This window comes from Thamnophis elegans, chromosome 1, assembly GCF_009769535.1.
Source record: "Thamnophis elegans isolate rThaEle1 chromosome 1, rThaEle1.pri, whole genome shotgun sequence".
Lineage (NCBI taxonomy): Eukaryota > Metazoa > Chordata > Lepidosauria > Squamata > Colubridae > Thamnophis > Thamnophis elegans.
This window is the reverse complement of record NC_045541.1, coordinates 87,049,418-87,074,376: the sequence shown is the minus strand read 5'-3', so window position 1 is coordinate 87,074,376 and position 24,959 is coordinate 87,049,418. Positions and strand designations below refer to the sequence as shown.

The following is a 24,959-nucleotide window of genomic DNA, read 5'->3' as shown; positions in this document are numbered from 1 at the left end:
TAATAATTCATTTAATGGCCATTCAAAGTTACAACAGCACTGAAAAAAGTAACTTATGACCATTTTGACATATGACCATTGCAGCATCCCCATGGTCACATGATCAAAATTCAGATACATGGCAACTGGTTCATATTTATGACAGTTGCAATATCCTGTGGTTATGTGATCACCTTTTTTGGCCTTCAGACAAGCAAAGTCAATGGAGAAGCCAGATTCACTTAACAACTTCGTTACTAATGTTAGATATTAGCAACTGTTATTATGGTTTCCACCAAGGTCCTCTGTTCCAGCAGGAACAGAGGTTTAATCTCATTGGTCGAAGGGTCTGACAGCTCCCTATAAAAGGGCTGCTGTCAGACTGAATCTTTGCTGGATTGTACATACTTGTTCTGTTACAATAAAGAGCTAACAACTAACAACTGTGGTGATTTACTTAACAACTGTGACAAGAAAGATAGTAAAATAGGGCAAAACTCACTTAACAAATATCTCACTTAACAACAGAAATTTTGGGCTTAATTGTGGTAGTATGTGGAGGACTACCTGTATTGGTTCAGGTAAATAATTCTTCATCCCATATTAAAATAATTAGCGTGAATAATCAATGGTAAGATTCAAGTTTTTGTGCCAGGAAAGGAACAGTTCCACACATTTATGGGCCAAGTGGAAATGAATTAAAAGCTTTCTATGAGAAAAGGCCAGAAAAGAATGTTTATTGTTCTTCCTAGCTGTTTCAGTTCTGTCAATAAAACTTATATCTTGAATTGGATCCATGATTGTGATGGATAGGATGATATAATCTTTGTACAAAATCATAGGAAATCAAAACTGTGTTTCTTGCACCACGGATATACCAAAAGCTGTCAGATCAGCCAGACTGATGAAAAAATGTGATTTTAGGTGAATCCTGTATAAAATCTAAGGATCAGATCTAATATCAAAACCTTTGGATCCATGAGAGCTCACCGCTAATACGGAAGGGGCATATGATTTAATGTTGGTTTATAAGGACTTCTTTAAAAAATCATGCAAAAGCAAAGTGATGTGAGTTTTAGAGGCACTTTTGTGGCATTCATTTGTTGGTGTAAAAACGCTCAGATCAAGGTTAGGGTTGATGCATGTATACAAACTGGAAATTATTTGACAGTGGCACACTTGGATCCTATAAAATGATGAGGCTTCCAAGAATCCGAAATTAATCTTTTGCCTGCTTTTCTCACCACATTGTCTCCAATAAGCGTGTATTGTAGGATTGTATTGGCGCTCATTGTATGCAATGACCCAAAGGTGCTTTTTCAAGAGGCAACTGGAGTTGTTTTTCTTTGAAGAAATTTCGCTTCTCATCCCAGCAGCTTTTTCAACTCTGGATGAGAAACGAAACGTCTTCAAACACATACACACAAGCACATACACGAAAGTCCACTTTCCTCTTTGAAAAAGCACCTTTGTGACACACACAACGTTTGGGACAACCATGACCCGCATGACTGAGAATCTCCATAGACATCTAGGCAATGACAATCCTTTCAAGGAATCCTCCCGGAAGATCACGAACGATCAATAGTCCGACTCTTAACTCCCCTCCCCCCAACACACACTTATATTTTGAAAACGTTTTGCAGGTTTGTTAAAAAAAAAAAAAGCACCAAATGGTGACGAACCATTCTCGGTAAGTCACTCTCGAAAACCTCACAGCAGTTCGGCTGTTTTCGACGTCCTGGCAAGGCAAATCGGGAAGCAAAGCTTCAAGACGTCAGCTGAGCGCGACGGGACCCACCCTGGCCCGTTAATGTCCTGACGTCATGCACTCTACTGGGCAGGCGGAGCGGGTAGGTAGATTCGGCGGCCGAAGTGGGGGGAGCGGGGAGGCGGAGCCATTGCTGGCGGTCGGAGGCTGTCGCTGCGAGTTCGGAGCAGGATGTTGGAGCGTCAGCGGTGAGGCTACCTTGAAGAGTTTGGCTTGTTACGGGCCTTGAACTCGGGAGGAGGAGAAGGGGCGGGGATGGTGGTGTCTCTTCCTTTGAGACTAGAGCTCGACAACAACAAAAGAAAAAAGGGGACTGGGGGGCGGAGGCGGTCGTGGCGTGACCCATAACGAAGTGGTTGCGTAAAATGTTGACATGTTATTATGGACATTTTAATGAAGGTTGTATTAGGGTTTAGCATGTCCCCCCCCACCCTTCTCCCATTTCCTTCGATATGTAAAAACTGGCACTTTTAGCAACTGCGTTGAACTGCTGAAATGTAGGAGATACAACGTATTTTAAAGGTGTCCGCCTTTTCTCACGCCCATCGCGTGTATTGTAACCCTTGTCTAATGGCTCCATAGCAATCAGGTGGATCTTGCTAGGGATTCTTCTACTAATTTCAGAGGATCGTGACATTCTGTCTAAATATAAATATAAATATTCGATACAAATATAAAATATTTGACTATAAATCTCTCTTTGTGGTTGCTTAGAGTTGACATCAACTTGATGATAGATAATCACAGCTGTACCTTGAGTGATTGGGGATGTACTCACAGTTTGGAGGAAAACACTTTAATAGGCAGTCCAGCATCCCCTGTGTTTCTGAGTCTTTTTCTGTAAAAGTTTCATGATGGAACTTTGTACTTGATAACTGCAGCGAAATTATCATATACCCATAAAGAAGGAAAGATTTGGCATTGAGATTTTTTAAATATTTTGATGAGTAGACAGGATAGATTATAGAATGAGGACAATTATGTTATAACTATAAAATAACTTTTATAAGTTAGTAAATAAGTATACTTACAGCGATTATATTTTTGTAATCCTGGAAAGTAGAAATTAAAAGACCCCCCTTAATAAAGGCTTCTTTTTGGGGGGGGGGGGCGATGCCTGAAGTACTTGTAATAAGAGGGGTTTACTTTGCAAGAAAATTGGTTGTTTCTCTCTCTCTCAAATTCAGGGACTTGGTTTCTTTCCAGCTGCAGGCTCTCAACTCAAGGTGCTTGAGTTTTAGGGACAACAGACCAAGTTCCCCACATGGAGGTTTGGGACTTGTTGTTTTTTGCTACGATTAAGCTCAAGAGGACCAGCCTTCCCTGTGTGTTGCTTTGCTGTTAGCTCTTCTGAGCGAGCTAGTCAAGTATAATGGAGTTTTTTGAGTTTTGTGAATAGAGAAGCACTTTTTCTGAGTAGTTCAGGACTATCCAGGACTAGTGCTGATGATTTTACCTAGTGTTGGTAATGAAACGTCTGCAAGGAAACAACCCAGCTCAGAGAGCATCAAGGACCGCTTAGTTCAGCAGCCTCTGCAGGAATCAATTCATTTACAGTTGTTAATCCAATGTTTGTAATGCCCCAAGGGACTTTGATAGATAACCTAACATTTCTTGGTGACTCAGCAGGTGGCAGCACCTGACCCACCTTGTGTAAACCCAAAAGCTTCACTAGAGCTAGACTGGATTGGGTTAAGATTGGGGCCTGTAGGTTTGTTTAACCAAAGAGTTGGAAAACCTGTCTCAGAAATAAGGAGTGGAAAACTTATGTTTTAGTGCAGTTACATCAGCAGCCGAGCAGAACTTGAAGGCGACTATATTACCCATACAGCAACATCAGTGTTGGTTTAGAGGAGGGGATGTCAAACTTGATTTCATTGAGGGCCGCATCAGAGTTGTGTTTGAGCTTGGGAGGGGGGGCAAGGCTGGTCGTGGCCAGCTTGACAACACTTGTGTTGGGGGCACCTGCAAAAGGGGAAACATTTCTCCTTTCGTTTTTGTTTTGCTTTTAGTTTGTTCTACTAGCCCTCTGCCAGCAAAAATGGAGCTCGGGAGGATGTGTGGATGCTTCTAAAACATAGGTAGTGGTAGTTCCCAACTTACAGCAGTTCATTTAGTGACTGCTTGAAGTTGCAACGGCGCTGAAAACAGTGTCTTATGACCATTTTTACACTTTTGACCATGGCAGCATCCCGTAGTGACGTGGTTTACATTCATATGTTTGACAACTGACTCACATTTATGAGGGGTTGTAGTGTTGAGGAGTCATTTTGCGACCTTCTGACAAGCAAAGTCAATGGAGAACCCAGATTCACTTAACAACCATGTTACTAATTTAAGAATGGCAGTGATTCACTTAGCAAATGTGGCAAGAAAAGTCATAAAATGCAACAAATTGACTTAACAAATTTTCACTTAACAACATAAATGTTGGGCTCAATTGTGGTCGCATGTTGAGGAGTAACCATACTTGAAGAGAATTTAAAAATTAGTGTCTCCTTTTCCAGTAAGAGAGTTTGGATTCAAGTAACCAATTTTGGGTACAATAATAACTGGAATACAGGTAGTCCTCAGTTTACATCCACAATTAGTCCAAAATTTCTGTTAGTAAGCTAAACCTTTGTTAAGTGAATTTTGCCCCATTTTACTATCTTTCTTGCCATAGTTGTTTTTTTTTTTTAAAATATATTTTATTCATTTTCACATTCCATTTTACAATCACTTATATACAGAGTATTTGCTATAAGAAAAAAATAAAAATAAAAAAAAATAAAAGAAAAAGAAAACACAACTCATCATTCACAACCCCACCTGACACTTCCATCCTCCATACACCCCATCTACCCCCTCCAACTTTCCTTTCCTCCCTCTAACGCTCCCCTCCTACTTCCCTTTCCCCTCAAACCTTCCTTCTCCCCTTACTCCCAACACGCCCTCCTTACATTCCCCTTACTCCTTCCTTACTCCTCCCTCCTCTTTCCCTCTACCTCCCTCCTTGGTGTATTCCTTTATTCAAGTGTTGTTTATTATAATCTGATAAAAAGTAAAATAAACCAAGGGGAAAAAAAAATTTTAAAGAAAGAAAAGAGTAAAAAAAAAAAAAGGAGAAAAAAAAAGAACAACCGTATATAAGTGCATTCTTGTTCTTATTGAGACTATGTTAACACCCACCCACCCACCCCCCAAAAATCCCCATCCCTACTCCTCCTGACTTCCCAGGGCCCACACCTGGCACTGCCTTCTATCTAAAGTATCTTATATTCATATGGATTAAAAATAAAAATAATATATTAAAGAAAAAAAAAACCAAAAAAAAAAAAAAGAAAGAAAACAACAAAGAAAAAAAGAAAAAAAAAAGAAACTCTGTGTTAAGCTCAGCCCCCATCTTTATCTATGCTTAAATAGTGTAAATCATTCTATCTATATTTTATTCTCGTCTCTTGCTTCTTTGTTATTTACCCCGACCTCCTGTAGACTCTCCCGTTCCTCTTCCTTAACCTTGTATTCAGATAAACATTTATCCAAATTTATAAAATAATTTCACCAAGCTTTCCCTTCTAATAAAAATTAGATAGCATAGATCATTCCACATATTCAAATAATACTTTCAACAAAAATCAGTTTACCTTCCGTTTTAAAATTATCTCATCCAGCTTTCCCTTCTAACAGAATTTAACATAAATCATTCTGCATTCATTTTACATATATACATTCAGTATCACCCCACCAATATACGTAAATCATTCCGCATGCATTTTACCCTCATCCCTTGCTTCTCTAATATTTGCCACTATCAAATTTATGCAAGCATTAGTTTAAAATCTAGCTCAAAATAATTAGTTTCAACAAAAATCAGTTTACCTTCTATTTTAAAATAATCTCTTCAAACTTTCCCTTCTAACAAGATTTAAACAGCATAAATCATTCTGCATGCATTTTACATATATACATTCAGTATCACCCCACCAATAAGTTCCCCTTTTTCTGCCGGAGAGAGGTCGCAAACCCCCATTCAATCCACAACTTTGGTGAATATTTTAGAATGTCTAAATCCTCAAACTCCGCTTTTCTGCTTCTCCGAGGGAGGGGGAGCTACCCCCTCCATCTTGCAGCCATGTGGTCTGTTGCTTGCCTTCTCCTTCGGCTTGTCTCTCCTCTTTTCCAAGTGAATCAGGAAGTCCCGCCTTCAAAGTCTTGTAATAGAAATCTCGAGCCTCCGAAACAGAATTAAGACGAAGTTTTTGATTCTCAAATGTAACCGTAATGCCGGCTGGGGCATCCCATCTATATTGAATCTGTTGATTTCTAAGCTCTTTAGTTAAGAAGGTATAGTCCCTTCTTGCCTTTAACATCTGGAAAGGTATTTCTTTGAAGACAATCAAGTTCTGGCTATCAATTCTCAAACTATTATTGTAAAATTTTTGCACGATCGCGTTTCTGGATTCTTTTGTGGAGAAATATATAATTATGTCCCTCGGGAGCTGTCGCTGTTCCGCTACCAACGAATTCTGGCGATAGATTTTCCGAATCTGCCAATCAAGGTTAAGTCCCGGGCTTCCCACCGCATGGCTGAGGGCTTCAACAAAGGTCTGTTTCAAATTCTCTCGCTCCTTTTCGCGAAATCCTCTGACTCTTATTGCGAATGCCTTCTTATTAAAGTTTATCATAACGAGCTGTTCCTGAGTGTCTCTAATTTTTTGTTGTAAAATTTGAATATTAGTAGTCAAATTAGAATTAGCCTCCTCCAAACTTTCCAATTTATTCTCTATTTCAGCGGTATAATCTGACAGGGCAGACACGGCTGCAAACGTATTCGCCTTCATTTGGTCAATTTTAGACTTTAAATCACCATATAGCTTGAATACAAATTCCTTAATTTCTTGTTTAAAATCATTAAAGATTTGAAAAAAAAATTCCTGTGTTAAGAATTCTCCAGTAGAGGGCGTAGGCTACAAGGGCTGCGATTCCAGTATAAATTCTTTAAATTCCTTCACAGATTCTTTAGGCACATTTGTAGAGAGACGCTTCGATTTTGACCTGGGTGCCATTATAAATCAACAAATAAACAGTGCTTTCGCTCCCCTCTGTTTCCAAAAAAAACAAAAAAAAAATTATTTTGTTAAGGAGCGGTCTGCAGGAAGGTAAAACCGGTTACGTACATCCCCTATCAGTCACCAACGGAGAGAAATCGCCATTTTGAAGTCCGTTTAAACAAAGAAGCCTATAAGACGAATGGTGCTGGTATTTAAGATAGTAATAAAAGCATAAATCTCACAGGAGTGGGACCCGCCCGTATTAATCCTAGCTTCAAACAACTTTGCTTTGTCCTGGGGGGGGGGTCGCCTGTCTGGGGCTGCAAAAAAAGGCAGCTGAGAAGAACTGGCTGGAGATAAAAGCTCCGCTCACGCTGGATCTAATCTCTGTCCACAGCCAAAAAAAAGGAGAAAGGCTGTGAATTACGAATAGACCCTAGCACACAGAGCTACTTCCTGCCCCTTTCTTAGCCAAAAAGGGGTGATATCTATGATCTTAATTAGATATACAGACCAGATCTCTGAGAGGAGCTCGGTTGAGCTCTCCTCGGCAACAGACTCCGCCCCCCGGTCCTCCCTGCCATAGTTGTTGAAAGAGTAACAACGTTAAGGGAATCTATTTTCCTCATTGACTTTTCTTGTATGAAGGTCACAAAAGGCATTCACATGACTCCAGGACACGGCAGCCATCATAAATATGAATCAGTTGCCAACCATCCAAATTTTGATCATGTGACCATGAGAATGCTGTAATGGTCATAAGTGTGAAAATGGTCATAAATCACTTTTTCCAGTGGTGTTATAACTGAATTATCACTAAATGAACTGTTGCAAGTTGAGGATTTCCTGTATCTCAATTTTGGGAGACAACTCTGCAAAATGATGGCCTATTAAAACAGGTTGCTGTAATTCTGAAAAGTGCTTCTACTAAACAATACAGTTATAATTTAAATTACATTTCAAACTGTAAAATTTAGGAATTTTTTAATGTTTATGTTCAAATGTTCATTTTAGAAATTAAATGCTTTCAATTTTCAAGCCTCGATTTATTTACTCTTGGGAAGTTCCACGCAACCCTCTGAGCAACAGTTATTTTATAACAGGCATTACATTTCCCTGACTTTAATATTACTTTTTAAATCTTTCATAATTGTGATAATGTATCTTGTATATTGTTTTTAAATTAATGTCTATTAATAGACATTACAGTTTTACAATTTTTCTTTGGTTTTTTAAAGATTTAAGATAATTACTTTGTAATATACTCAGAAAACTCCAACTATTGGATAGATTAAAATATATTTAGTAGAATGTAGACTGGCAAATTAGAGCATAAAATAAATTACAGTCTTTAAATTATAGCTCTTTCTGCACCATAAGTTTAATTTTAGAGTTTTTTTGCATGTCTAATATGTTCTTCTCCTTAACTAAACTAAATTTTGCTGTGTACTGTTATTTTCTGCATGGTTTCACCTGAATGAATGTTATTCTCTCTCCATTTAAAAAGTACTTCAGTCTTCAGAGTTTTAAACATAAACTTCAATTGTCAGTCATCATATTTTGTATTTTAGGAGTTACTAAAATAGGAGTTACTGCATTTTTAATAAAAATGTCAATTCACAGGACGTTAATTTCCATATTGAGGATATGCTTGACTTAGGTGTCAATAGAATTGGATTTAATCTGACTTCATATCTGGTTAGCTCTATATAAAGCTAACCAGCTTTATAAAGCTACTCCAGCTGTATAGCTGCAATTTATGCATTGTGAATTGAATGCAATGATGATTATTTATTCTAATACAGTGTTTTAAAATATATTTATTAGAAATTCTCCAAATGTGGAAAGCAGTATTTCATCTTGGGACCTGATCTAAAGCAGTCTATCATGGGACAGCAACTCTCAAGCCAAACACAGACAGTTATAAATAAGCTGCCAGAAAAAGTTGCCAAGCATGTCTCTCTTGTTCGAGAAAGTGGTTTCTTGACATATGAAGAATTTTTGGGAAGAGTGGCTGAACTTAATGATACGTGAGACTTTTTTTTTCTTTATACATGGAATAGTTTAAGTATTAAACAGGAACCTGCTTAAGGCATTTGAGAATGAATTATTAGCAAAATATACTGTATATGGCTGCTTAATTTCTAATAAAAATGGGACAGTTGCATTACATGGTGTGACATAATATTTAGTTTCTCGGGATGTGTTCAGTCATATCCTAAACCGCAACAAATCTTTGCGATCAGGACTTTATCAGATGTATATTGTAATTTTTTTTTTCAAATTGAAACGAGTAGATATGAGAGAAGCTTATTTCCCTTATTAAAGGCACCATAATAAATTACATAAGAGCAATAAAAATAAATCTAGTACTCGTTCATTGAAACTTAACAATGGCAGTTAAACAAATCAATGCAAACCTCCTAAACCATGGCTTAATATTGAACTACTTGGAAAATACTTTACTCTCTTTGTAATTATCTATTAAAATGTGTCCTAAAATTGAATCTCATGACTGCATTTTCCAATTATGATTTAGGAGGAAAATAAACACCCTAAAAATACTGTAGTTGCAAACATAATAATGTTGCTTTATACTGAGTCAGATAATTGATATACCTAACTCAGCAATTATCTATGATGATTAGTAATGTCTCTCCAGTGTATCTGACATTTTCTTTATCTGGTTATGAAGGAATTAAGCCTGAGATCTTTTATGTGTAAATCATATACCAATCACTTATGTACATTTCTTAAAATCAGAAGTTGCATGAAAACACATGCTTTATATAAACACACATTTGTGTAAAATACAAGTTTTCCAGCATTTTGGTTGGAATCATAACACATAATTATTTTAAAGTTATCCTCCTGCAGAACCACAAATGAAGATGAACCAGAGAAAGAATACTTATATTCCCAGGAAGCCAATTCAAAGAAGAATGAATGTTTGTATTATAAGCACTGGGCTGGAAATGACTTCCTTGATTTGTTCTCCTACCAATCCTCTGGAAACAGTCTTCCAGGATCAAAGGCTTTTAGATGAATGGTGTTGGCTCTTAGCAAGATTCTTCCAAACTAGATAAAGATGATATTAACAAGTCTTTTCATGAAAGCAGCTTGGGAAGTGGGAAAACCAATTTCCACCAAACCTATTCCACACCTTATTTGGATCCAATGCTATGTTTGAAAATATATTTGCTTGCAATTTGTATTCTCTTGTGCTACATGTATAGAATGTTAAATAAATGTTAAATATTTCCAGAACTGCACACTTAGCTTCTGGCCAGAGCAAGCACCTGTTATTTGAAGTGCAGCCAGGGTCTGATGCTACAGCTTTATGGAAGGTGGCTGTTCGGATAGTTTGCACTAAAGTAAGTTCATCAGAATCTTAAATCATCTAATTCATAGCAACATATAATGCATACTAAGGATAAATTTTGTGAATGTTCCTAGTTAATTAGAAAAAATGCCACATTTTTTTTTTTTTTTTTGTATAAAATATTTTATTCAATTTTCACATTCCATTTGCAATCATTTATATACAGGGTATTTACTATAAGAAAAGAAAAAAAAGAAAAAGGGAATAAAACGAACAAATAAAAAGGAAACACAACTCATCATTCACAACCCCACCTAACCCTTGCATCCTCCATACACCCCATCTACCCCCTCCAACTTTCCTTTCTCCCTCTAACACTCCCCTCCTACTTCCCTTTCCCCTCAACCCTTCCTTCTCCCCTTACTCCCCAGACACCCTCCTTACATTCCCCTTACTCCTTACATTCCCCTTACTCCTTCCTTACTCCTCCCTCTTCCTTCCCTCTACCTCCCTCCTTGGTGTATGCCTTTATTCGAGTATTGTTTGATCTGATAAAAGTAAAGTGAACCAAGGAAAATAATAATAATAATAATAATAATAATAATAATAAAAAAAAGAACCACCGTATATAAATACATTCTTGTTCTTATTAAAACTATATTAACACCCCCCCCACCCCACCCCCCACAATCCCCATCCCTAATCCTCCCGACTTCCCAGGGCCCACACCTGGCACTACCTTCTGTCTAAAATATCTTGTATACATATGGATTAAAGAATAAAAGTAATATATCAAAAAAAAAAAAGAAAAGCAGAGAAAGAAAAAAAAAAAAAAGGAAAAAAAGAAAAGAGAAAAGAGAAAAAAGAAAAAAAAAGAAACCACTCTTCGTGTTGATCTCAGCCCCCCATCTTTATCTATGCTTAAATAGTATAAATCATTCTATCTATATTTTATTCTCATCTCTTACTTCTTTGCTATTTACCCCGACCTTCTGTAGGCTCTCCCGTTCCCTTCCTAAACCTCATGATCCCTTCCAATAAGATTTAAGCAGCGTGGTTCATGCCATATATTCAAATATAACTTTACAGACAAGTAATCAAACTTTCCCTTCTAGTAAAATTTAAACAACGTAAATGATCTTTCTTTACCCCTTTTTCAAACAGTAATTCAAAATAATCTAACCAGATTTCCCCTTCTTAGTAAAGTTAAGCAGCGTAGATCAGATATTACTTTACACAGGAATCAATTTCTATCTTAAGATAATTCCAACTGACTTCCCCTTCTAATAGGATTTAAATAACTTAGTTCATTCCACATGTATTTTACCCTCATCCCCCACTTGTCTGATATTTACCACTATCAAATTTATACTACCATTTGTTTAAAATATAACTCAGAGCGATTTGTAGCATAAATCATTCCACATATTCCAATAATACTTTCAGCAAGAGTCAGTTAACCTTCTATTTTAAGGTAGTCGCTTCTAACAAAGTTTAAACAACATAAATCATTCCGCATTCTTTTTACAGTTATCTTAAGATAATCCCAAGCGGCTTCCTATTCTAATAAGCTTTAAACAACATAAATTTTGCCCTCTTCCCTTGCTTGTCTGGTATTTACCTCAAATAACGTAGTTCATTCCACATGCATTTTACCCTCATCTCTTGCTTGTCTAATATTTACCACTATCAAATTTATACTAGCGTTTATTTGAAATGTAACTCAAAACTATTACAACCAACTTTCCCTTCAAATAAAAGTTAAATAGCATGGATCATATTCAAATAATACTTTCAGCAGGAGTCAGTTAACCTTCTATTTTAAAATAGTCCCATCTAACAAAGTTTAAACAACATAAATCATTCCGCATTCTTTTAACCACTATCAAATTTATGCTAACGTTACTTTAGAATCTAGCTCAAAGTAGTTTCACCCAGCTTTCCCTTCTGATAAAAATTAGTCCACTTTTTCTACCGGAGAGAGGTCTCAAACCCCCATTCAGTCCTCAACTTTAGGAAGTCTTTTGAAGTATCTAAATTCTCGATCTGCGTTCTTCTGCTTCTCCGAGGGAGGAGGGGCTACCCCCTCCATCTTGCAGCCGCATGGCCAGCCGTTTGCTTTCTCCTTCCGCTTGTCTCTCCTCTCTTCCAAGCGCATCAGGAAGTCCCGCCTTCAGAATCCTACAATAGAAATCTTGAGCCTCTGAAACAGAGTTAAGACGAAATCTTTGATTCTCAAATGTAACCGTGATGCCGGCAGGGGCCTCCCATCTGTATCGAATCTGTTGACTCCTAAGCTCTTTAGTTAAAAAGGTGTAGTCCCTTCTTGCTTTCAACATCTGGGAAGGTATATCTTTGAAGACAATCACGTCCTGGTCATCAACTCGGAGACTGTTATTATGAAACTTTTGCACAATCGCGTTTCTAGATTCTTTTGTAGAGAAATGTATAATTATATCCCTCGGGAGCTGTCGCTGTTCCGCTATCAATGAGTTCTGGCGATAGATTTTCCGAATCTGCCAATCAAAGTTAAGTCCCGGGCTTCCCAGCGCATGGCTGAAGGCTTCAGCAAAGGTCTGTTTCAAATTCTCTTGCTCCTTTTCACGGAATCCTCTGACTCTTATTGAAAATGCCTTCCTATCAAAATTTAGCATCATAAGCTGTTCTTCGTTATTTCTAATTTTTTCTTGTAAAATTTGAATATTGGTAGTCAAATCAAAATTAGCCTTCTCCAGACTTTCCAATTTGTTCTCTATTTCAGCAGAGTAATCCGACAGGGCAGACACGGCTGCAAACGTATTCGCCTTCATTTGATTAACTTTAGATTTTAGATCATCATAAAGTTGCAATACAAATTCCTTAAGTTCTTGCTTAAAGGCATCAAAGATTTTAAAGAGATATTCCTGTGTTAAAACTTCTCCAGTAGAGGGCGTAGGAGACAAAGGCTGTATTTCCAAAAAAGATTCTTTAAATTCTTTAGACACATTTGTAGCAAGACGCTTCTTTGATCTGGGTGCCATAATAAATAAACAAGTAAGCAGCGCTTCGCTCCCCTCTATTTCCAAAGAAAAAGAGTTTATTTTGTTAAGGAGCGGTCTGCAGGAAGATAAGCCCGGCTAAGTACATCCAGTAATCATCCACGGAGAGAAATCGCCATTTTGAAGTCTATTTAAACAAAGAAGTCTTTAAGACGAATGGTGCTGGTATTTAAGATAGTAATAAAAGCATAAATCTCACAGGGGTGGTACCCTCCCGTATCAAATCTAGCTTGAAAAAAACTTTGTTTTGTCCTGGGGGGGGCTAGCCTGTCTGGGGCTGCCAAAAAAAAAAAGGCAGCTGAGAAGAACTGGCCGGAGATAAAAGCTCCGCTTCGGCTGGATCTAATCTCTTCCACAGCCAAAAAAAGAAAAAGGCTGTGGCTTACGAATAGACCCTAGTCTACGGAGCTACCCTCCCTGCCCCTTTCTTAGCCAAAAAGGGGTGCTATCTATGATCTTATTTAGATATACAGACCAGATCTCTGAGGAGCTCGGTGGAGCCCTCCTCGGCAACAGGCCACGCCCCCAGGAAGTCCGCCACATTTTCATAACTTATTAAAACTATGTAGTTTGCTCTGTTTATAATGTTTTGCTTGTCATAATTGTACTAATGTGCCATTATTAATGTGCCATTTGCCATTCTGAACATTATAAAGGCATTTATAGCATCTCATAATGTCAAATTTCTGAGTTTTGGGAACTCTTGAATTACACTTCTCTAAAAATAAAATTAGAATAAATGGTGAGATATTCAAGAAAAATGATAATGCTGCTCTCTGTGTTATAGATAAACAAGACAAATGGGATGGTGGAAGCTTCAAGAATCATGAACTTGTATCAGTTCATTCAACTTTATAAAGATATTACAAATCAGGCATCACAGGTTCTTTTACAGAATGCTCCCTCAGAAGAAACAGCAGAAGATCTGTCATCTGTTGACTCTTGTCAGGCTAGCCTTTGGATGGGAAGGTATTTGAAATACTCTAAAAATGTTTGAATCTGTCTAGTTTCTTGCTCCAGCAATGAGTTTTGTAAACTTGATTCAATTTAGGTAAAGGTTGCCATTTATTATAAAAATGTGCAATGCTTAGTTATTTAGTCTACGTTTTTTCCTACTAAAATATATATGTCAACTTTTCTGAAAAAGAGGTATCCTCTTGCAGAGAGGCATCCTTTAAGTGATGAAGATTGATTTTGAAAAAGAAGTAATCTACCATTCATATTAATTTTCCTCATTCTGGAAAATTTGAGATTATTCAGAGAGCTGAAAGAACATTAAATTACTTCTGTGCTAGAAAACTATTGGAAATAGGCACTTAAATAATGGGAATAGCTATTTGCCATTATATACAACAATCTGTGGTGTGTGTGTGTGTAAAAAAAGTCTGTTCATGCACAAGAGTATACAATCCTTAGTAATTGTGTACATGTTGAAGAATCAAATAACAAACTTTTCTTATTCGTCTACGATTATTATTTTTAAACACTTTTTAACATTTTTAATGTGTGTCATAAGTTTTGTTTATAGAACACCAATTTTTATATATAATAATGGCCTCCTTCCTCCTTTCTTAGCACAAAACCCATATAGTTTCTTGCAAGTTGAATGTGACATTGTTTTAGTGATGAACTAGGGGTTAGAAGATTAAAATTATTCATAATAAAATATTTAACAAGATACGTGATTTAATATGTATACTACATACACAATTACAGTTCTGGAAATCTTTGATTGTGAATAAATAATATATTTGCACTGTAGAGTGAAACAGCTTACTGATGAGGAAGAATGTTGCATTTGTATGGATGGACGTGCTGATCTGATCTTGCCATGTGCCCACAGCTTTTGTCAGAAATGCATTGATAAATGGTAAGTCGTGTAGTTAAATCTCACAAACAAATTATACCATGTTTAATGAAGAAAGGAAATGAACTCTTCTTTTCAAGGCCACCTCAGATTTCCAAGTTCAGCTGAAACTAATCCTTGGGATTTCACATGCAAGCAAATATGTGTATTTTACATGCTTGCATATTTGAGTTTATGTTTATAATATGCTTATATACATGTTGCTCAAAAACCTTACTTCAAGAGACATGCCAGCACAAAGTAAATAAATTAATATTAGTTAATATTCTTTTAATTTAAACCCCTGTAAGAAGATAGTCTTGCTTTTGTATGTATGTGTGCGTGCGTGTGCAAACACACACACACACACACACACACACTTTTCTCAGAAACACAGAAGCTCATTTACATTCACACATATGCCTCTCCTTTCCAGCAAAACCAGCAAAAATAAAATGAAACAAAACTGAAGGGAGGCTTGATGATGGGATAGAGTAATGGAGAGTGAAGCCAGAGGTGGGAGCGGGGCAAAGTTGGATGGAGACATCAGACAAAGGAAAAAGGCATCTGACTATGGAAGGGGAAAAATAAGTACAGTGGTACCTCTGTACTCATTGCTAATTGGGTCCAGGAGGTGCAGTGTGTACCAAAAACATTGAGTACCAAACAGATTTTTCCCATAATGAATAATGTAATGAATCACAAGGTGGCCAACACCAACAAGCTCTAGCTTTTGCATTGAATAGTAAACAAACAATGAGTACTAGGACAACATTTTCATATCAAAATGCATTGAGTACCAAATTTGATGAGTTTTAAAGCAGTTGAATACCAAGGTACCACTGTAATTATTTTCCTCATATATTTTCCTCATACAGTTGTCCACAATGAAATAGGGGGTAGTGGAAGCTGGAATCAAGAATAGAGGAGGCCATCCTTGAGCATTTTTCAGAGTTCTAGCTCTCAGTGAGCTGAAAGTAGGTCCCTTTTCCAGTACCATCTCTACTTCAAAGATAACAATGTAGGTGAAAGAACTTGTCTTTTTTTTTTGAACAAAACCAGTGCCAATATTTTAGGTAACGATTCCTTATTTGAGAATTATATACTTCTTTTAAATAAGAAATGGTGCTTCTTGGCTAGCTGTGCTAATTTGAACAAATCTTCTATGCTTGTGTGGCGCAAAGCTAATTCAGTTTGACACTATTCAAAGCTAAATTTTAACAAATAGTCACCGTGTAGTAAGTTACGTAATCTGGCTTTGCTTTATATTTCAGAAGTAAAATTGTGCCTTTTTAAAATAACAAAGCATTCTGGTAGTGTACCTTGATTTCAAAGAGCTGCCAATTTCACTTAAAAGCGAATAAAATCTGAGGCATTTCAATTTTGTTGGAACAAAATGTAACTTGGAGCAGTTATTAAGCAAGAACTACCAATACATTGTTTTCCGCTGCTTTTAAGATAGTCACGTGTAAAACTAAAGAAGTTTGAGCAGTGGGGTAGACATTCTCAGCAGAAGAATTCAGCCTAGTTATATTTCAATTTCTCTGCTCCATTTATTGCTTAAGCTATATGTGTTGTGGAAGGAAATTAATTAAAAATGTTTCTGTATGTTTGTACATTGTGCAAAGCATTTCATGACAAACTGATGTTGAACAGCTTACACAATAAACTATAAAATACATAAACCAAAAATCAACAATCCATCCACATGTCACATTAAGTCAAAATTACTGAACTAAACAACTGTTGCACAGAGGTAGAATAACTTGCACACATCAGTGCTTCCCAGATTTGAGAATTGTTTGGAAGATAGTTGAGGATTTAAATGGGTTCTCTAAATATTTTGCCTCTTAATACAGTCCCCAACCTCATAAAAAAGCCAAAACAGATCTGAAAATTTCAGCCATCATGCCATTCTGTGATACTGATAGGGTGTTCTGTATCCTCAGCCAAGTGATAGTGAATGCAGTCTGTATTTTTGATAGAGCAACCAATTACTTTAAATTATAAACATTTGGGATAATGTAAATTTTTCCAATTAAAAAAACAACAGATTGTTTTTCTTTGAAGGTTTGAGATCTCATTGCCTGGTGGCTTTCAAAAAGAGGTCTGCACAATCTATGTTGGTGATATTTTCACTGTTATTTTTAGCTTGGTCTCATAGATAAAACTCATCTTTTAGCCTTTTGTCCAAGATTCTATTATATTTTACCATTAGAGCAAAAGTAGTCATGTGCATTGTCAGTACAAAATCTGAAAAGCAATGACGGTTTCTTCTGACTTCCTTTGCAGGCGTGGTCATCACAGGAATTGCCCTGTATGCCGCCTACAAGTGACCGCTGCAAATGATTCTTGGGTTGTATCTGATGCACCTACGAAGGAAGATATTGCCTCTTACATACTCAACTTGGTGGACGAGGCAGGCCAGCCCCATATACCCTGATGTTAGTCTTAACATTCAGTCTTAACATCTCACAAGATATCGTTCTCATTATTTTTCATTTCTTTATTCATTACATTGGTTTCTAGAAGCTAAATCATTATTTTTTAAAAAGGACTAGTTCTGGGAAAGCATATTTTGTAATAATTACTTTCCTGAATTACTCTGATAACATTTACAGTCAATACACTATGAATTTTCTGATATTTTATGAGGTACCTGCAGTAGGAAATATTTTAGTTCTAGTAAAGCTGTTAAGTGTTTGTTAAAACTTCATTGTCTCAGTTGAAGAATGGGGATGATTCGCAAGTCCTGTTGTCCAACACTGTCTAAAAACAATGTTCTAATGCTTAAATGGGAATTAAAATGGTAGTTTCTGTTCTGTTCTGCGTTTGATTAAATAAGAAACATTCCTTTTATGGAATCTTTTATGAAAGCAGATTTTTTTAAAAATAAATGATTGACTTTTTCATTTCTACTCAAAGTTAATTTTCTAAATCAGTATTTATTACTTCAAGTTTGTCTATGCAGTATCATGGATGGATCCAACGAAGTTTCTCCCAGTAATTTCTCTATCAGTAGAAGGCTTCTAATGTAGCAGACAGCAAACTTTATTCTCTTTCTCCCATCTCTTCATTTCCTACATGCCTTGAACTGGGCTAGACTCTCCAAAACAGTGAATCTCTGAAACATAGTGCGGATAGTAAAAAAAAATATTCTATATTCTGTTCTGTTTCTTCGCAAATGCTTCATCTTAATTACATGTTAATTACAAAATCTGGCTGAAATGTGTTCGTTATTTGTTTTGTTTTATATAGCCTTCTATTTACCAGTTTGTAAAATGTGCTTTTGCTATGAAATGAGACGGTAAAGCGCATAGATTCTTATTTTCTTTTCTTGTACGTGCAATATGAAGCAAAAAAAGGAATCTATCTTTTTGTGTGTGATCACTTTGCTTTGACGTAGTATGCATGTTGTAATCGAGTATTGGTGTGAGGTATGACAAATGTATCCTGAGTTGTTACTTTACCAGGTCACATTAATAGATGCCAGAAATCTACCATTTTCCAATCCACAAAATTGGTGCTGAGTGAGTTTTACAAAATTATTTCAAATGGCAGCTTAAAATGTCCTAACCCCCCACCAATTAAGTCCCTAGGCCAATGTTGGCAAACCTTTTTTGGAAGTACATGCGCGGGAGGAGCGCCAGAAACCGGAAGAGCAGCTCCCCAGGGTGCACACACCAGAAACCAGAAAAGCAGTTCCCCAGCGCACATGCATGTGCCAGGAAGCTGTGCATTCACAAAGACCAGGTAGCTGGCACGCATGGAAACCAGGAGGCATGCTGGAAACCGGGAGAGCAATGGGCAAAGGCTGGCGTGCCCGGTGAGATGGCTCTGTGTGCCACTTTCAGCACACATGCCATAGGTTCACCATTATGGCCCTAGGCAGAATCAGTCAACACAAATCCCCAAATTGATGTGGTACTGATTTTGGATTTTATATTTTTCACAACTGCTATTATTATAATTATTATTCATGGAATAGATTTGGTACCACCCAAGGAAAGATGAGTTAATAGTTAAATATCATGAAGGGTTTATGGCCTTATTTGGAATGGCCTGGTAAATATGTATAATAAAATTGTTTTCTATTGTTGCTGAAATGTTGCACATAAATATAGGTTACACTAATTAAATTGTAAACTTAGACTAGTAGCTAAACGATTTCTATAAATCACATCCAAGTATTGAACCTTACCACTTCAGAATATGGCAAGCATGTTTTTTGAGAGATTATCAAATTCTGCTTAAATTAGTAAAATTGAGTAATTAGTGTTTTTCCTCTTTTTTTAATATGATGTGCTAAAATGAAGATTCAAAGAGCAACTCTTATTGGTTAATTAAGAAAGTTTGATATAGAGAAATTCAGATATTGCAAGTATTATTTCTGAGACTTGATTTTAAGTGGCCTTTAAAATTCAGAACATAAACAAAATGTTTTCTTGTTTTTGTTTTGATGTGTTTGTCACTTGTTATAAAACTGATCATGGATTTGATTTTCCCCTAGATATATTTGGACTTGCAGTGCTGCGATTAAAGTGCCCAATATTTTATACTGACATGGTAGAAACAATAAGTCATTCTTTTTTTCTTTTTCATATAAGGTTTGATTGATAGCACAAATATTTGAAGTGTAAGCTGTAGGTCATTAAATCCTGATATTGCTTTTATTTTTTTTTCCTGTCATGAGTATAAGAATTGTACTCCAAATCTTGAGAGATGGAAGCTTTAAAATATGGGTATGCAGTCCACAGAGGGGGCATGAAATTATAGGTTCAGTAACTTGTAAATACATGTAAAGTGAAAATGTGAATTACATAGTGTTTCTATCTTTTTAAATATACAATTAGTACAAGCGTTATATATATAGATATATTGATCCACAGTAAATATATAACACACACACACGGTGTTTTACATATTATGGATCATTTGCTGTCTTTTCTGTTTCCCTTGTGTTGTGAAGCTATGCTTCTTACTAAAGGACTTTTAGTCTAGTTTGAAGACTATAGGAGAAGCTATAACACCTAAAGACATGGAAGAAGAGATTACTACAAGTTGTTTACTCATGCCTTTTGACACATACACTACCATAATAAGCATATGGCAAACTTGAAGCCTATCACAAGTAATAAGTGTGTTACATTGTGTAAAACTGCAGCCCAGTTGAGTTATTCTTCTAGCATTGAACCTGATAAAAATCGACAAACTTAAAAAAGGTTTTTAAAAGACATGTTCAAGAGATGAATTACTGTGAAGATGCATTCCTTAGTTCTTTTGTGTGGATGTGAACTTTTCGTAGTGGTTTTATATAAGACTGTTAATAACTATAAGCAATTTAATGTATTATGAGTTTTGAGCAATAAACATTTGAATTATTTATCTTTTGTGTAATACTCAATGAGATACCTTCTCTTAGGCATTTGAATTCAAGAGTGTATACATCCAAAATAATTTCAAGAAAGTACTTATGATTTTATAGATTCCTAGCCAGAGATGTGCAAATCATTTTGACCTTATATTCAGTTTGTTTTGCGCTTGAAACAAAACGTGTTTTGAGAGACTAGTTTCTATATTGAGTGCTGTTCTGGGGTTCTATTGGGCCTGTTTTTGGGCTTATGACAGAATTCCCTTCCTCCCCCAACATTTTACCACCTAGTTTTTCTAGCAGCAGGGACTGGTCTTCCTCTTGCTATTGGTTACTGGATGATTGGAAATGGAAAATTGAGAGGAAAGCAGTAGCTAGCTACATGGCTAACCAGAAAAATACTACTCACACTGTGTTTCTTGTATTGTATTGCATTGCATTGCGTTGTTTTTTTAATCATACACATACATACATAGCTACATAGAATTTGTGGGTTAGTGAGCTTCATACTCTGGAAGTTTTTAAGATGTTGGATAACCATTTGTCTGAAGTGGTGTAGGGCTTCCTGCCTAAGCAGGGAGTTGGGCTAGAAGACCTCCAAGGCCCCATACAACTCTATACTTGTTTTTCTATACTTGTAACACAGTAATATGTATGGCAGTAATAATCAGCCAAAAGTGACTTCATTTAGGGTTATAGAAAAGGACAAACATCAATGAATATATTTATAAATGTTTAACATTTCCATTTATTAAGCTTCTTCATGCTACACATATCTCTGAATATTTTAGACAACAAAATACATAGTGTACATGTGTAACTCAAACCATTTATCTTGTTTAAGTTGGACTTAATTCCCATAATCCCTCTTAAACTAGCAAGAATTTCTTTGAATGCTAATCAGGTCATGTTAGCATTCTAGCATCCAAAAGTTCCATGTAGAAACAATACAATTATTTTAATTATATAAAATAATTAGTGCAAGTAAACAAAATTGACAGCTAAACTTTCACCCATAGAGTCTAAGCCATCAAAAAGCATAATAGATAATTCCCTTCAAGAAAATATCTGGCCTTCAGTGATAATTCAAGGAAAGTGGTACCATAATTAAGGAATAAAGCTTACCAAAATATTTCAAGAACTCGCAATAATAGTGCAATTTTAAACCCTTGTAAATTCAGTAGAATTTACTTTAAGGCTCATTAATCTCATACATCTCAATAAGAATGGTAGAAACCATATCTGGTTTTGATGTTGTTAAAATCACTTGGTGCTCACTAGAATTTGCAAATAAGCTATTTCCAAATATGCAGGAGTTCCTACTGAGCGTAACATCTCAACTTATTGAACCAGTTATGTCTTTTCCACTTGTGTTATTCATAATTGCTCTTAGCTGTCTACATAAATATGCATACACAGAACTGATTTATTTGAATCAGCTGTGCAGATAAACAAATGAAGAACTCTTGAACAGCTTCCAAAGCGATTGTCCATGCCCAGAGCAGATACTGGAGAATTTGCCAGCAGTAGGGCTGGTCATACTGAAAACACAGGATTTCTGTGTAGTTAGGACTAGCCATTCCTGTTGTACAAGCATTACAATTGCATAATACTTTGCCATAGTGAGTGTGCTTTAAACTGCTTTTTATTAAAGCAGTGTGTTTTTTTAAATTTTGTAAAGTTTTAAAACAAAAACAATGTGGAATCCAAGGTTTCCTTTTTTTGAAAAACCTTCTCTCTTTGCTTCACCAACTCCAGCTAATTTGTGAGACGGAAAAAAAAGTAACCAGCGATTGCAATTAATACATTTATAAACAATTTTCAATTTAATGTGAATAATGGTATAAAAGGAAAACTCAGAAGTACTGAAGAAAACTAAAACTTTCAGATGTGTTCTTTAATTATATAATGGAGATTTTCTAGTACCAAAATAGATCACTTTTCAAGTGAAATGAAATTTAGATTATCTGTCAAGCATTGATAAACTAGGCTATAAGGTCAAGTTCTGAACCTGAATTGTTATTAGCCAACAAAGATAAAGATGTAATTTGTCCTGGTCATCTTTGGTCAAAGCTGAAAGTATCTATTCATCTGCTACAGTATCCCAGAATAGAATGCCAAGTTCCAAATACAGGAGCTGCCTTTATAATTATTTTGTGGAAAGATTCCTGTGCCCCTGCTTCTGTGAACAAATTGCATTTATTGGATTGGGAGAGCTAAATTTGGACAGATGTGAAGTAAACCTGGATAGGATAGTCATTCTTCTGGATAGAAAAAAATGAAAATAACTTTGCACTTATGAAATTGAAATATCTTTCCAACCAATTTGCATTAAAACATGTACAACTTTTTTTCACAATACAGTAATACTTAAATTAGAAAAAGTGTAAGTGCAGGGAGATAAATTTATTACTCCTCCCTTTTTGCCTAAGAAGTTTAGAATTTGTGACAAATTTTACTTTCTATCTTCCCTTTTTAGAATTATTAATTTACTGTATTTCAAAAGGCTAACAGGTAACTACCACCAATAACAGTAATTAAATATAACTGCTTTCCAGAACTCAAAACTTGCTTCTAATAGTTCATTTTCAAGTCTGAATATTCAAAATAAACTCCATATAAAAATTTTAACACTACCTACAGCAGTTGATAAATCATTAAATTCTAGTTCCCACACTTTTACATCATAGTAATGAAGTAGCAACGAAATCTACTCCTTACATTACATGGCATATTAAGCTATCAAACATCTTATTTTTAGTGCATTTAATACAAACTACAAAATGCAAGTTAAATCTATGCATGTCAGCTTTCTGTTCTATCAGCTTCATTCACACCTCACATTATACCAAATTATGATTGGTTTGGTTTTGGTTAACAAGATTAATTAATCTTGCTGATGTAAGTATAAACCATGCTTTAAAACTTAGTGCTTTATGTCAAAGTCACTGGCTTATTCAACAAACAATTTTTAGAACAAACCTGTTTAATTTAAAAAAAAGTAAATCTAGCCAATGTTGATAATCCAATGTGAATGAATGCATATTAGCAAGTAAATATACTTCCTAATACATAGATAAGAAAGTTATTAATCTTCTATATCAAAAGAATTAAGGTGTGGAATAAGTCTCAATGGTGAATAAAGTGGAATGTTGATATGAATATGTTGAAAAAGCTCCACTGTATCATGTAGCAAATCCTGGTGGATATATCAACATCTGATTTGCATTTTTCAGGTATCTGGCTTATACCTGGATGCCTCAGGAAGTTACCATATCGAATTACACTTCAATTAAAGGGCCCATCTGGAAAAGCCAAGTATTTGTATGTCCACTAAACATCTATGAGTGATGTGCTGATCTTTGGTTATATTAGATTTTAGTTTCTAAATCCAGGATAGTCTTTGTTAACTAACGGACACTACAGTACTGTGTACAATCAGAACCTGAAATCTAAACAGAAGTTAATGTTTAAAGTGCCATCAATCCAATATGAGAAAAATTGTGAGAAAACTGGTCCGTGTGTGCTACTAAAAGCTGCTGTCCTGTCTCCCTTTTTTCAAAGCAGAATGTTATGTATCTTGAGATGCAAACCTATAATGAATAGAGTTAGAATGTACTTTTAAATGTATAAACAACATAGCTAGAAGCCTGCATCTTGCATCTACAACAGTCCTATTTAAGGTAAGCACTTGCAGAAACTGGTTTTGCAGCAATTCTGGTGTCACCTAAGAATTCAGGTGATCAGATGACTTTCTGTCCTGCAAAAGCTCACATTCTCTCTTCTTCAGACTTGTTGGTTGTGGCTATTTTGACAGTGCTGTAATCTCTTCTGTCTTCATCGCATCAGACAGAAAGCTCAGTTCATTGCATAAAGTCTCATATCTGTAAGCCATTCGAATTTGTGCAACATTTGTCTTTCTAATATCATTTCCTTCTGGCCCTTCAGCACAGTAATTTAGACCTATGCATTTCTGTTTTTCCTAGAGAAACAGAGAAAAGAAGATACTATTTGCAACTTCATGTAGCAGCTTCTAACAGGCATGATTTTATTCTGCAGCAATACACTAAAAAATTAACTAGAGATCAGTGAAACTCTACCTTCCCCAAACTATGCCTTCAAATATATTGGACCAAAACTCCCCAAATTTCCAGATAGCCTTTGATGAAGCCGGATGGGAATTCTGAGTGGGCTAACAGATCTGAAATGCAGTAAATTGGACAAGTCTGATAGAAATCAAGGACACGTTAAGCCTATATGTAAACAACGGCATCTACAGGAAGTGTGAAAAAAGTCTAGATGGCAATCATGACTATGGGACTTTTCTACTTCCTCCCCTCCCGCAATGCCCCATCTGTAAATTCATGTCAACTTTTCTGTTTCATACAGCAGCAAAAGTGAATCAATGCTGTAAACAAAGCTCAAGGGATCAGAATTTAATCACTTCTATCCCACATATTCATCAAAATTATGCAGCCTAGTTATTTGTCCTTTGAGGAAAAACACCATTACAGAAAAATGTCATTAGCTAAAATGTTCCTATTATGTGCGATGATAAGGGCCTCTGGTGGCTTTATAAATAAAAATAAAATATATTAA

General features: G+C 35.9%; 2 protein-coding genes across 3 annotated transcripts in view; one reads left to right on the top strand and one right to left on the bottom strand.

Annotated features, from left to right (window-relative positions):
• Positions 1 to 1,835: 1,835 nt before the first annotated feature.
• On the top strand, positions 1,836 to 20,374 carry RNF141 (ring finger protein 141). The gene is made up of 6 exons (XM_032223277.1): positions 1,836 to 1,938; positions 8,611 to 8,813; positions 10,049 to 10,157; positions 13,931 to 14,112; positions 14,906 to 15,013; positions 17,282 to 20,374. The coding sequence occupies exons 2-6, from the start codon at positions 8,671 to 8,673 to the stop codon at positions 17,430 to 17,432; spliced, it is 693 nt and encodes a 230-aa protein (XP_032079168.1). The 5' UTR covers positions 1,836 to 1,938; positions 8,611 to 8,670; the 3' UTR covers positions 17,433 to 20,374.
• A 1,362-nt stretch (positions 20,375 to 21,736) lies between these two features.
• AMPD3 (adenosine monophosphate deaminase 3) overlaps positions 21,737 to 24,959 on the bottom strand; it is a 61,706-nt gene continuing 58,483 nt past the window's right edge. For both annotated transcript variants that reach the window (XM_032233701.1, XM_032233709.1), the window contains exon 16: positions 21,737 to 24,342. In XM_032233701.1, the coding sequence (XP_032089592.1) occupies positions 24,166 to 24,342 (177 nt within the window). In that variant the 3' untranslated portion in view covers positions 21,737 to 24,165. The remainder of the gene's footprint in view (positions 24,343 to 24,959) is intronic.